Genomic DNA, 14,941 nt, shown 5'->3' on the forward strand with positions numbered 1-14,941 from the left:
TGGTGTCTTGTCAATGATATACAGGAATTTTTCTAGCAGGGGTAAGGAGGTGATTATCTCCCTGTATAAGGCAATGGTCAGGCCACACCTTGTACTGTATACAGGTCTGGAGGCCTCATTTTAAGAGGGATGTAGAGCTGTTGGAACGAGTACAGAGACATTATTATTATTATTAGTAGTAGTAGTAGTAGTAGCATTAAGGACAGGCATTTGGTATGAATGGAGGGGTGAAATGGGAGGTGTTTTTTGGCTGATGCTGCATAAGCTTGCTTTCTTGCATCGTATGCCTCTACTAATGCTAATTATTCATATTATTACTCCTGAACTAAGATTATTTTAAGCTTTATAAATAATATTTTGTACAATGCAATGAAAATGTCTGAAAACTCACATTGCTTGTGTATGGCTGACATACTGTTAGTTTGACAGAATGTTTACATGACCTAGAAGAAAGTTAAAAAAAAAAAAAAAAAAGGGGGGGAAAAATGTAAGGCTATAATTCTTTTTTTAACAAATATATATGTAACCATTTTTTGTAAAATATTCTATAACCTATAATTAGTTATCAATAAATTTCATAAACTACAACATTTTACCATTTTACAGGTGAAAAGACTGATCAAAAAGATGCACACAATACTGGCAATGGTCCATCACTGAATATCAAGACCGGCGACAGAACAGTTACCAGTCTTGATAGTCAGTGATGTTTACGATTCATATTAGGTTTATGGACTAGACTAGACAAATTTATGGGCAAGCAAGACTAAATTCACAGGAAAACTATCTACAAATAGTTAGAATATTTCAGAAAACCAATATTGTTACACATCACTGAAAATGAAAGAAAACTGACAAAAAATGGTCAGGTCTAACATTTGCATAACAACCCCTCAAACAATCAATACCCATGTAATATCAAAAGGAAGTCTATTAACCTGATATCAATCACAACATTATTTGTTACAAATACAGTTGCACAGAACCGTGTGTGTTCCTGGAAAAAAGTTTTTTTTCTTTTTTTTGAGTTTACCAGTATTTTCTCTTTCTTTAATGGATTTCAATGCCTATTGTATGTATTTTTTAAATTTTCAATAAAAAATTTAAATATTTAAAAATACTGTTTTTATTTTTTTTTACACATTATTCAAAAAGTATATATATCCATACTACTGAAAATGAAAACAGAATTAGTCATAAAATAAAAACACAAAAATAACAGTCACGTCCAATTTTCAGTTCAGAGAGCCAATAAGAATGAAAATTTTAAAACTTACATTTACACACATATTAATGTATTTTTTCAAACAAATAAAGGAATAAACAGATAAATAATAATAATAATCAAAGCATGAAACCATTTCATAACAATAATAAGAAAAAAAATTTTAAACAAATTAAAGAGGAACTACTTTCTGTACCAGACACCACACATCAGCAGACACCAATTTCAAACTACATGTGTGAGCAATGTATTGTTTACAAGATGATGAAAGTGAAACAGGTGTGTTGAAGCAAAAGTAGCAAACAATTGCACGGAACCTGACCAGTTCTTTGCATTTTTAATTCCTAGTGAACTATAATTTTTTCTCTTACAAAACATCTCAGAAGCAAAAGTAGCAAACAATTGCACGGAACCTGACCAGTTCTTTGCATTTTTAATTCCTAGTGAACTATAATTTTTTCTCTTACAAAACATCTCAAATAAAAGTTTGATTATATTTAGGAAGGTAGAAAAAAGTTCAGATTTTTAATAATTAATTAAGAATTAATACTTAACAGATATTTTCAGAGGGAAAATATCTGTTAAGTATTAACAGATATTAAATACTTAATATCTGTTAAGTATTTAATATCTGTCAAGTACTGCACAAGTGGCACCAAGTAAAAGATTATAGACACACTCTAGGCTTCAGGAAAATCTATTCTCTCTCAGTCTCTGAGCTTCTCACATGAGTAATGAACAATGACAGAACTAGGGCCAAGCAGGCAACACAGGACCCCTGGGTATGGGGGAATTAACATAGTGGACCAAAAGGTAGGAATGAGAAATAGGACTCTTAATGCTGAAATTATTTTTGATTTTACCACAGTTAAGTTATCAGTTATAATAAGGATAACAACATATTTGTAAAGGGATATTTTATTAGGAGTTGTATATTCCCAAATCAACTTGTTAATGTTCCTGGGCGTACTTCAGTTTGCTTTCCCTTCAAATAAATTTACGCTAAACCTCCTGGGAAAGTTCTTCAACTACTAGTGAAACCAGTAATCTGCCATAAAATTATGGAGAAAATACTTTTTATTCCTGAATTTCTCAAAAATTCAAAAATCTTTGAGAAATTTTATTTTAGCTTGGATACTAGATTTTATTACATGTGATAAACCCTTTTTTAACTTGATGCTTGAAAAGTAATGCCCATAAACTATTATGGTTTACCTTGTGTTAATCACAGGATATCCGCAAAGTACTGCAAATAATAAAGCTCTGATTGAAAGATTTGAAAGATTACAATCAGTGCCATCGTAAGATATTTTTGCACAATAGACAAATCGAGCATTTGTGTAGGGCATATGGATTACCCATAAAATTAAATAATCTGCACAATGGTGAAGCACTTCTACCCAAATGGCACCCTAGGCATTTCCCTGGATGTCTACCAATACCATGACGGCACTGATTGCAATATATGAATAATGTAATTTTTTTATCCAAAATTCAGAGCATTATTGCCTGACCATTATTGCCTATAAACAGAAGAGATATTGAAGTAGTATGATTATTCAAAGTAGAGTAAGTTATTTAAGTCACTTATTGATAAAATATGATAAAAAAATAATGTTGATAAAACATATGACACAATTTAATAAGCTGACTCAAAACTATGGCACATTTATGACACAAAAAAAGTGATATAAAATTTAAAAAACTTAACAGTTTGACAAGAAAATGCTCATGTCAAATCTTTGCCCCAATGAACATTTTCTTCATCTGATCCCCTCCACCAAACCCAAACCTCGAGGGGCAGAGGTTTTTAGTAAACTGGAATACTTTCTGTAAGTTGAGGTTTTTAGTAAACTGGAATACTTTCTGTAAGTTGAGGTTTTTAGTAAACTGGAATACTTTCTGTAAGCTGAGGTTTTTTGTAAACTGGGATAGATTTTGCTGAGAAGCTGAGTTATTGTTTATCAGAATTACTTTTAGTGGGTCACCTTTACTCTATATTACAAATTAAAAGAGAATTGTTAAAATATTATTATTTATTCTTACAATAAATAAACAATTTGAAATATTAATAAATGTAGAGAAATGGATAAAGCCATATTCCCTCTGTACACACACCAGAATTTAAATAATGCTATCTTTATTTCGTTTGTATATATTTTTTATTCTTTTTTCATGTCATTCTTTTAAACTTGATTTTTTCTCCTGGAATATGGATAGGCCACCCCTGTATGCATTCCTTTTCATTCATTAACACCTGATTCCCCCAGCCCTAACTTTTTTAAGGCTACAACTGCTGGCTGGTAGGAGCCAAATTAAGATTCATAGTGGTAAAAACATTGGCCATAGCTTCATAAGTGAGGGACATATAGCTTCATAAGTGAGGGCTAATATGCAATTGTGCTAGAATTACTTCCTATCATCAGGAGTCAGTGTCCATATTTGTGGTTTATTTTTGCTCTGTACAGTTTGTTACTGGCTTGTTCTCTCCACACTAGCTCCATTCAAGATTACATGCTTTGTGAATGAAGCTTTTAAAAGCCATGTAAGGAATTATAAAAGAAAAAGACTGGGGCAAATCAACTGGTCTTCCAGCTGCATGATTTTGCTCTTACATTTCCCAAAATAGCAGAGTGGCTAGTATCCAGCAGAAACTTATTTCCTTATTGTGCTTTGATGATGATAAAGGTCAGACTGGATTTCCATATTGGATGAGAAAAATAGAGATCATTTTTAATAATGAATGTTGCACTGAAGTAATTTATATAAATTACAGAAGGTCATAAGGAAAAGTTGCATATTTTAACCAAAGCAAGATGAACTGTATTTAGTTTGGCTGTAAGTGTGCTTTATTCAAGAGGTAATGAAATACTTTCTGTGAAGGAAGGAAATATAGCTGATACATCCACAAGATTATCAGATTCTCTGAAGTATGAGCAGTATTCAGTTTCTTAATTCTCTAAAGATGAGCATTATTCAAGGCTCGTCTTTAGAGAATTCTCTAAATGATGGATCAGGTGTATATTGCTACACAGAATGAAGTCTCAGTTGTACAGTTATTCTTTAAGCCAAGGAAGTCAGTATGTCATCCATACTGACTTCCACCGAACAGCTCATCTTTAAAACAATGGGAGTCCAGTATGACTTCTTGGTACAGTTGCTATCACCAGCATTCAATACAGACAGAGAGACTTCATTCCAGGCCTTATTGATGTTATAGATAGCTTTATTAGGTATAAATTTCTCACTAGCTCCACATACTTTGTCTATCCTTGTCATCTGTACCACTTTAACAATGATGTACGTACAATAATTCAAGAAAGGACAACTAACTTTTCACATAACCCTATGAAAGATTAGCAAATATTTGCAAAGAAAACAAAGCCAAAACATCAAAATGTGTGTTATATGCACCACATATGAGAAAATTAATTTTCAATCAGTGCATCTACCCATACCATATACAAGCATATCAGGTAACTGATTAACATAGGATGATTTTAGACAGTAGAACAGAATGGACAACAGCCTTGATGGTATTTAATTCTAATAAGTAACATTTCTTTAATTATAACTGCAGGATATATACAGTCTAATCAAACAAGGTGCATGCTGCCTCTGTTTCTTTGGTGAGTGAGTTGTTCAAAAAACAGCCTACCAATATCAGTGCCTTATTAAAAAATCTGTAAACATCAACATTTCTTATATTTTTTAATCATTTTGTAATTGATTTTTTAATATAAAGTAATCTAAAAGAAGCTATATTTATAACAGAACAAGTTACAAGTCATAATATGTATGGAAAACATAAGTGAGACTAAGCAATATAATAAATAAATAAATGAAGTACACTAACTCACTTAATTTTTTGGCTAATTAAGTTTACTGCACCTTAAAGTGGAAATAAAGTGCACCCAAAGCATGGCCCTAAACTAAATCAAGTTTGAATACAGAGTTGATATTTTGGAACTACTTGGAGTACTGTTTCTCTCATGACAGAGATAAAGTTAAGTAAAACAGCATGATATAAATTCAGAGAAAAAGTAATAAAATTGCAATGAAATATCCCAGTTAATTAAACAGTAGTACAGAAATTGGTTAAAACAGAGTGTGGAAACAATTATAAACGTACAATTTAAATTCTAATTCATGATATAAAATAAAATTGAATGTACAATTATATGAATAAATATTATTAAGTTAAGGAAAAGGAACAAATTAAATTAAGAAAAAAGTGCTTACAGGAAGTAAGTAATGACAGACCCACTAATTAATATCAATAACTAAAGAAAGATCATACACATACTCTGGTAAATAGATCCTGATTGGTTGAAAATCAAGTCAAGATTAACAGGCAAGTAACAGCATGAAGATAACAGAAATGGTTTGAGAGGATAAAAAAAGATCCCTAGTTGAAAATCAAGTCAAGATTAGTCTAATCTAGTTGCTCTTTCCTGCACCTATTCCAAAGGAGACAAATCCATCCTAAAATGAGTCTTCTAGAGCTGTATGTGATACTCAAGATGTGCCCTTACCATTACCTTATACAACCAGACAACCACCTCCTTATTACTGCTGGCAAAATTGTTGTTATATCATTGACAAAACCCCATGATTTCTCCTAGCAGCCAGTCTGCAATCTTTCGAGAAATTCATATCTGGCTGCAAAATTATACATGATTATTCAAAGTCTTTTTCGTTCTTCACTGATTTCAGTGTGGTAACACACAGTTGGTATGTTATTCTGGGATTACTGCTACCCATATGAAGTACCTTGAATTTGTCAATATTAAACTTCAACTACCACTTAATTTTTCTAGATGGTGTTGAAGTAGCATACTCTGACTAAAGGCCTCCGTAGCCAAGTGGTCAGGAGCGGGAGTGCAGTAGCACACGCTCCTTGAGTAGGGCGGGGTTCAATCCCCTGACTGCTAAATACGGTTGAGCTGCCAACCCGCACTGGACCAGCATGGCAGATTATAGTCCATTTCCCTCAACATGAATCGTTGAGAAGACTACCATCCTGCAATGGGTTGATAATAGCTGCAGTTTTTTTTTTTACTCGGATTACTGTTATTTAACTAACCCTAGGGGCTCACATTTGGTGAGTATGGGATTGGCACACCCAGGGTCCTGAGCTGGATATCATCATTCTTCTCTTTCTTGGTGATTCCTCCCTCTCTCTCTCTCTCTCTCTCTCTCTCTCTCTCTCTCTCTCAGGGTAACTCAGGAATTTTTTTTATTTCTTTGAATTAATACAAATTATGTAAAGTGAAATGTAAGTAACTGTTCTTATTTATTGTATCACTCAAAGAAAAATTATGTTTAAATGATAATGTCATAGCAAAAATCAAATAAAATAAAAACAAACAAATAAAACTGTGTGTGTGTGTGTGTGTGTGTGTGTGTGTGTGTGTGTGTGTGTGTGTGTGTGTGTGTGTGTGTGTGTGTGTGTGTGTGTGTGTGTGTTATGTAATAATGAAAGTTGAAGAAAAAGAAAATTAAAAGGATGAAGACAAAAGGGAAAGAAGAGATAACCAAAGGGGTGAGGAAGTATAGATACAGAAAAAGTCAAAAATATAGATACTGAAAAAAGTAAAAAGCAAAAAAAAAAAATAAAAAGAAATTACATTTTATATATAAAATAAAAATTTATACATATATATATATAAATATATTGATACATATCATATAATCCTGGTGTATTCTCATGTGTCAACTACCAGAATTGCACAAAAAAACAACAATATAATGTCCTCTGTTTCTAACAAAGTACGTGCCTCAACACAGCACTATTAAAAAAAGTGAATTAAGGATTTAAATTTAGAGTAGAAAAATTATTTTGATGTAAGCAACATGATGGGTATAAGAGAGGTTATTAACATTAGCACTAGTAGAGGCATATGATGCAAGAAAGCAAGCTTATGTAGCATCAGCCAAAAAAAACACTCCTATATCACCCCTCCAGCTCAGCCTTAAATTTATTTAGGCTATCAACTTCCACAACAAAAGATGGAAGGCTGTTCCACGAATCAACCACCCGCTAGAAAAGGCAAATTTCTGCACATCTATTCTACAACTGTCTTTCCTCAATTTGAATCTTATGCCCCCTCACATTCTTAATCTGAGCAAGAGGAAGAATCCTATCAGCATTCAGCTTGCTCATCCCATTCAAGACCTTAAACACCACAATCAGATCACTTCGCAGATGCATACTCTCCAAGTGCTGCAATTTGCAGAACTTAAGCCTTTCTTGGTAAGAGCACCCCTTTGTTCCTCCTCACCAATCTTGTTGCCCTTCTTTGTACTCGTTCTAGCAACTCTACATCCTTCCTAAAATGAGGCCTCCAGACCTGTGCACAGTACTCTAGGTGTGGATTGACCATTGCCTTGTACAACGGGATAATCACCTCCCTGTCTCAGCTAGCAAAATTCCAATATATCATTGAGAAGACTCCATGGCCTGCCCTGGCAGCCCGTCTGCACTGGTCAGCGAACTTCGTATTTGACTGCACAATTACCCCCAGGTCTTTTTCACTTTTCACTTCCCTCAGTGTAGTACCACACAGTTGTTAAATTTCTCTTGGGTTATTGTTACCCATATGCAGTACTTTGCATTTGTCAATGTTAAACTTCAGTTGCCACTTCCCAGCCCATTTGCCCAACTTATCTAGATCCAGTTGTCATAGCATGCTGTCTTTACTGTTGTTAACAACCCTGCCAACCTTTGTATCATCTGAAAACTTCGACATTAATCCTGATATACCTTCATCAATTCATTAATGAATACACAAAACAACGAGCCCAGTACCAAACCCCGGGAAACTCCACTAATAACATTTGTCCATGAAGAGCAGTGTCCATTGATTACCACTCTCTCATCTCCCACTCAACCATCCCTTTATCCATTATAGCAACTTACCCTTAATTCCATACCTCTCCAATTTGTACAGCAGTCTTCCAGGTGCAACAGTATCAATATGTTTCCTGAAATCCAAGTATACGATATCAAAATTATTTTTGACATTAAGTTTTTTTATTAGTTAGTTAGTTATTTGGTTTTTAGGAGCATTAGCAACTAAGGCCATATTGCTCCGGGATATACAACTTTATCATACACAATATCATACCGGGATACACAACTTTATCAAAGCCCTTGAACCTTGATATTTATTTATTTGTATTTCTTATGTATTTATTTCTGTATTTTTGTCTAGCTCTGTGTTTTTATGCTGTATTTGTATTTCTGTTGCATTTGTAATTGGTATTTTGTAGCCTTTTTGTATGTTCGCTGTATTTTGTAGCCTTTTGTATTTGTATGCCATACTTATCTTATCTAGATGTGAACCCCTGGCGCTCGTCGCCGTGATGGGATATTGTGCTGTAACTCTACTTCACAATAAAGATTTATTTATTTATTTCTTTATATGTGGTGGTCATTCCCTGACCTTTCCGCATCCTCCGTATTTGGTGGTGACGGGCTCGAACCCCGGTCTAATCAAGAAGCGTGTGCTATGCACTGCTGCTCCTTTCCACCTGGCTACGGAGGCACCCAGTTTTTTTGTGACCACATCATAGTATCCAATCAAATTGGTCACCAAACCCTGGGGAACTCCACTAATAACATTTATCCATGAAGAGCAGTATCCATTGATTACCACTCTCTGTTGTCTTCCACTCAACCATCCCTTTATCCATTGCAGAATACAATGGATAAAGGGATGGTTGAGTGGGAGGGTTCAGCGTATTGTATTAAAATACAATAAGCTTACCCATAATGCCATACCTCTTCAATTTGTACAGCTTGTCTTCCATGTGTAATAGTATCAAAAGCTTTCCTGAAATCCAAGTGTATGATATCAAAATGATTTTTGACATTCAGTTCCTTTGTGACCACATCATAGTATCCAATCAAATTGGTCAGACAAGACTTCCCTTTAACAATCCCATGCTGTCTTAACTGTTACTGCCGGCTTGTCTAGACGATCGTGCAATGCTTCTTTAACCAGTGACTCCATTATTTTGCCCAGAACACAAGTTAAACTAACAGGTCTATAATTACTTGTGTTGCCCTTTGTGAATTGATGATACATTTGCACACCTGCAGTCGATGGGGACCTCCCATTAGTCCAAGGAAGTTCTCATAATTATGGCTAAGGGCTTTGCTTATTTAATTTGTTGCTTCCTTTAATATATCTAGATAGATCCCATCCACCCCAGGTGCCTTCCTTATGTTCAACGTCAACAATTTCTTCTCCACTTTGCTCTCAGTTATTACAAAATCACTTAGCTCCCTGTTAGAGTTTGATAAATTTCTGGCATTCCCCTCATTGAATAATTCTTCATGTGTAAATGTAGAGACAAAATACTCATTCAGTTTATCAGCTACCTGAGCATGATCATCAATAGTCAATATAAAGCACACATGTATTTTACTGTTAAAATGATGGAGGAACAACAAGAGAAAAATGTACACAAAACAGCTAGAGAACTTAATTAACATAAAGAACTATTATCATAAGACAGAGTCTGGAGTCAAAAAAGAAACACATGATTGAAATAACTTCTTCTAATTTTGTCCTTGCCTTCTTCCCATGTACATATGGGGTCGGCATCTCTTTTGCTTTATTTCTTCTCCACCTAGTCTCTTGTAGGCATAGGATCTTCACTCTTCTTCTTTGCATCAAATCCACAATCTCTCTGCTCTTTCCATTCATCGTCCCAATGTTCAATGTTCCTATTCTAACACTTTTCAACTCCTTCTTCATCTCTAGCTGAACTAACTTCTTTAACCGGACTCGTCCTTTGTTCGGTAGCCCTGACACATCTACTTTCCATCAATCACCTTTTGTTTTGGCATAGTTTTTATGACTGGATGCCCTTCCTGACGTCAACCCTCGCCACATATCCGGGCTAGGGATTTAAGCTGCCAATCTGCCAAGCCTCACACAGCTATATAGAAGTGGTATACAATACTCTTATACAATGGTGATGTGGCAATTTAATAATTTTATGCAATTTATGCCGAATTTCTAATCCCACTGAACAAGCAGGTGGCACTGCTGTAGTTCTTTTATCTCATGAAAATGGCTGACTCGGTAGAATGACTGTGACCTTTAAAATAACAGTAATAAATAACTCAGCAACATGTGAGTATTTTTGATTGAAATATACATCATGAAAATACAATGGACAGAGAAAATAAAGGAAAAAGTACAGAAAAATTGTTAAATAACTTACCTAACATAATGAACAATTACCACACGATGGGACCAGGAGTCAAAAGAAACATATAGGTGAAATGATGGATCGGGTGTATATATAAGGACAAGGTTTTCCTATATAAGGATGATGACATTAGCGACCTCCAGTGGACAAAATGTAGAAGGAATACATGTTTAAATATATTTTTTTGAATATTCATATTGAAAAAAAAACATTTTTGAAAATTTTGAACATCCAAATAACAATCAGCAATAGCTATCTGTTTCTGATCAATATTTTCCATGACCTAACGATATACTAAGTGGCCTTAGTAAGAAAAGGTAATAATTTATCAGCAATTTAGTATTAATTACTAAATTGCTGATAAATAGGTAATGAAGAAAATACAACAAATAGGAATTTGAAAATATTGAGAAAAACCATTAAAGTTAAAAAAGAAATGGAAGCAAATAGGGGAAACCATAAACAAGCATTTGTAATTTTTTTACAAAATCAAGTAATACCCATTAATATAATTATAAATGAAAACCAAAAGAAAATATACATAGCAATACAAATATAAAATAATTATTTAAATGAAAATTTTTGAATAAAAGTATTTTAAATAAAATATGCTTTATGAAAAAAAAAAAAAAACAAATAAAAGCCAAGCCTAACACTACAATTATAAAAGACAACTTTTTATAAAAACCAAAATAAAAACTTTCCCTAACAAAACAATTATAACTGTGTGTGTGTGTGTGTGTGTGTGTGTGTGTGTGTGTGTGTGTGTGTGTGTGTGTGTGTGTGTGTGTGTGTGTGTGTGTGTGTGTGTGTGTGTGTTTCCCCTTCAAATAAAAAGAAATGCTATGCCTGAAAATACAATATGCACTACCCTAATATCCAGATACCCCCAAGTAATCTTTATTTACAGGAAAACTAATGATATGTGCCAAAACCTTTTTTATCTTTATGATGGCCTCTAGTCTTGGTGGAACACTCTTTACACACGAAAGGTTTTCCTGCCGATACAGGTATGGGCCTTTCCCAATGTGCTGCCACAACATAGGTAACACATTATTGCCAGGATATCTAAATAGACCTCAGCATTCAGGGTTTTGCCCAAAACAACCAATGATTAACCACAAAAACAGTTCCACTCCCCACAAGACCAACACTGCTTCTGCCCAACTTCAATGTTAGGATGATACAGTCTGGCAGGTAGCTTTCTCTGGGCATCCACTACTCCCAGGCACTGCTATCATACTGGTGGACCACGTAATGTGAATTTTCACTCCAAAGAACACGTTCCCACTGGTCTATAGTCCAAGAGCAGCAGGCCTTACACCAACTAGATGGCATATGGCATTAGTTGGGTGATTTGTGGACTGTGGATGGCTACACAACCATGGTAGCCCATATCATGATGTGTCCATATCATGATGTATTGGTGCTGACGTGTGTGTGTGTGTGTGTGTGTGTGTGTGTGTGTGTGTGTGTGTGTGTGTGTGTGTGTGTGTGTGTGTGTGTGTGTGTGTGTGTGTGTGTGTGTGTGTGCGCGCGCGCGCGCGCGCTGTGACAACGTCAACCTGCATTCCAAGTAGACAATTCTTTGCAGGACTCTCTTGTAATGTTCTGTCAGCTTTGGAGGTTTTTCATGACAGTTTCAGCACTAGTCCTCTTCCACTTGAAGATCACATCAACCTAGGGATCTTCAGTGTTATTCAAATGTCACATACAGACCAATTGCTTATGTGGCATCCTATTAGCATTCCATGCTGGATGTCTGTTAATTCTGTTGATCACAGTATCTTGCATTCACAACCACATTGCTGTCTTCTCAAAAGCCTACAAGCGTATTTATAGTTGTGCCTGATAGGTAGTGAGTGGGTAAGATATGACCAACTATCAACAGAGAAGTGTCTGAATATTAATGGCAGGGCAGTGCATGTGTGTGTGTGTGTGTGTGTGTGTGTGTGTGTGTGTGTGTGTGTGTGTGTGTGTGTGTGTGTGTGTGTGTGTGTGTGTGTGTGTGTGTGTGTGTGTGTGTTCAGAAAATGTCAGCTGATGCAAGCCTGGCAAAAACAGTGGCTTAAAGATCCACCTAGTTCCCAAGCTGCCTTTAACACAATTTTAGAAATTTTTGGAATGGTTCATGGATGTGAACAACTGCCATTCTTCTGATGTCCAAGGTCCAGGTTATCAAGTTTTAACTGATGGTGAAATTGTACTACATATTAGTGAAGAGGAACAGGAACCAGATAAATCATATAAGGAAGAAACTGGTCCTACATACAGTGAAACATTTTCATCTTTTGAAACAGGACTGAAATGGTTGGAAATACAAGAAGAATGTGATTCAATCATTCTGTTGTTGATAAGCCTCCAGGACTTAGTCACTAAGTTAAAGGTTAGATAGCTTCCAAACAAAGAAAAATCAATATTTTATGTAATAGCAATAATATACAGCTAAAAAACTGTGCCAAATACTGTGCCCATATACAATGGCCTTATAGTTTGTAATTGTAGAATTATGTGTGAAATAATATAAATGCATAACTATTATAAAGGGATTATGACTAAATAAAAAATATATATATAAACTGAAAATGCAGTACACCCATGTGAACTTTTTAAAATATTTTTATTTTTTGATAAACTGAAAAAAACTGTTTTTCCAGAAACAATGTGGCATTCATTATTTTGGATAATCAATACTATACTGTATGTATTCTTCATTTTACTGATCATACTGTGGGTATTCTTTGCTATAAGTATCCAGGTTTAAGCCCAATTTTTTCCATATTAAATTCCAAGTTTCTTTTTCTTAATTTATATATAATTTTTTTCCTTCGGATTACAGCAAATTTTAATTCCTGCCACTGATATAGTATAGTCTAATTTTAATTTTTTTCCCCCAATTTATTTTCATAATATTTTATTAATTTTCTTCCTTATTAAAACACTTTAACCTTTACCAATTTTTAGCACTATTCTTCAACATTTTTCTTATTACCCTTACCAGGTTTCACTATTCCTCCCCCACACCTGTATGTAAATTGCACACTGATTATTATAATAACTGCCTACCTGCCAATTACTGTTATTTAGTTGTAGTTGGAAATGAAGTACAAATGACTGGTATTGTCAAACCATTTTCTCAAAGACAGTTTATTTTTCTCAAGATCAGTTTCTCAACTAATCAAATAATAAGATTAATAATCAAACATTCAACTTATGTGCTCTTTTACATAAATTTACTGGAACACCAGGAGAAAATACAATTACAACAGTTTACAGATCAGATTTTATTATGATGTAGAACAGAAGTTTTCAAATGTCTTTTTCTATATTCTGTGAATGAGAGGTGGCACAATCATAAAAATACATGAAAATGAATATATTTAGAAATAAAATTCTGAAAACAGTAACAGTAACATTTAAAAATATGTTTTTCTGTATTAATTAATTAATAGCATAGATTGTACTAAAACAGTGCATGTGTCCACTTTGCCAAATCAGAGGCTGGGATTCCTTGATGGGCACCTCAAAATGCACAATGGACACCAGTTTGAGAATCACTGGTGTTGGGCCTCCTCACCTATAATACCTGCCTAGTTTTCAAGGAACACCTTCCACCAATTCATGATATATGTCAAAGGAAATCTTTCTTCACTCGGTGAGCAGAAAGTTCTTTAACTGGGAAAGTGATACTGACCTCCCTGGATCAGCCCTCACACGATTCCAATTTATCTTACAGTGGTTGAACTGGACTCAGATTGGGACTTTGAGTGGGAAAGCATTAGTGTTACATCATTTTCCCAAACTAAGCCATTGCAACTGAGTTTTGTGACAGGGAGCATTACCCTGTTGAAAGATATAAGATCCTCAAACATAAAATTGCATCACAGCATTAAAAAAAGCAGCATTATTGAGGATGTTATAATACTGCTCCTTCTTCAAAATATCATCCCAAAAACAGCTGAGCTAATGTCATATCAAAAAAGCAACCCATATCATCATTATCATCAGACTGCCACTACCATTCACAGTCTGAATGTTGCAGTCCTTTTCAAAACATTCTCTGGGTTGGAACCACACCCAAATTCTTACAACTAATGAAAGCAGCATAAATTAATATTCACTGACCTGAGATAATCCTTTTGCCACTATACCAGAAGCTAGTACCTTTGAGCACGACACCACTGCACCTGTCAATGTGTATTCACTTTCATAATGAAAAGTTTGTAGGTGGCAGCTATTCAATGAAACCCATATGGATGCAATGCCCTGCATAATCAACATATACACTGACAATTGCACCTGTAGATTTTCAAAACCCTTGGGAGATGCACTGGCAACACAACTTTAGGTGTGGTTTTTTAAGACAATACATGCAAATTTAAGGAGACCTCTTGTTTTCAAAATACACAGATTCCCTGGTGAGACACAGATAACTGCCTTCCATTTATGTATTATGGTCCAGAAAGGGGGTCTTAAGAATGTTGGGAA

General features: G+C 34.7%; 1 protein-coding gene across 6 annotated transcripts in view; it reads right to left on the minus strand.

Moving 5' to 3' along the window:
* Nucleotides 1-14,941, minus strand: part of LOC150080735 (uncharacterized) — an 856,799-nt gene that overhangs the window by 200,684 nt on the left and 641,174 nt on the right. For all 6 annotated transcript variants that reach the window (XR_016547438.1, XR_016547439.1, XM_090382087.1 and 3 more), the window contains one exon: nt 392-443. Coding sequence is in view for 4 of the 6 variants with exons in the window: in XM_090382087.1 (XP_090238213.1) it covers nt 392-443 (52 nt within the window). In the remaining 2 variants the exon portion in view is untranslated. The remainder of the gene's footprint in view (nt 1-391; nt 444-14,941) is intronic.

This window comes from Mastigoproctus giganteus, chromosome 9 (genome assembly GCF_048544385.1).
Source record: "Mastigoproctus giganteus isolate SK-2022 chromosome 9, ASM4854438v1, whole genome shotgun sequence".
Lineage (NCBI taxonomy): Eukaryota > Metazoa > Arthropoda > Arachnida > Uropygi > Thelyphonidae > Mastigoproctus > Mastigoproctus giganteus.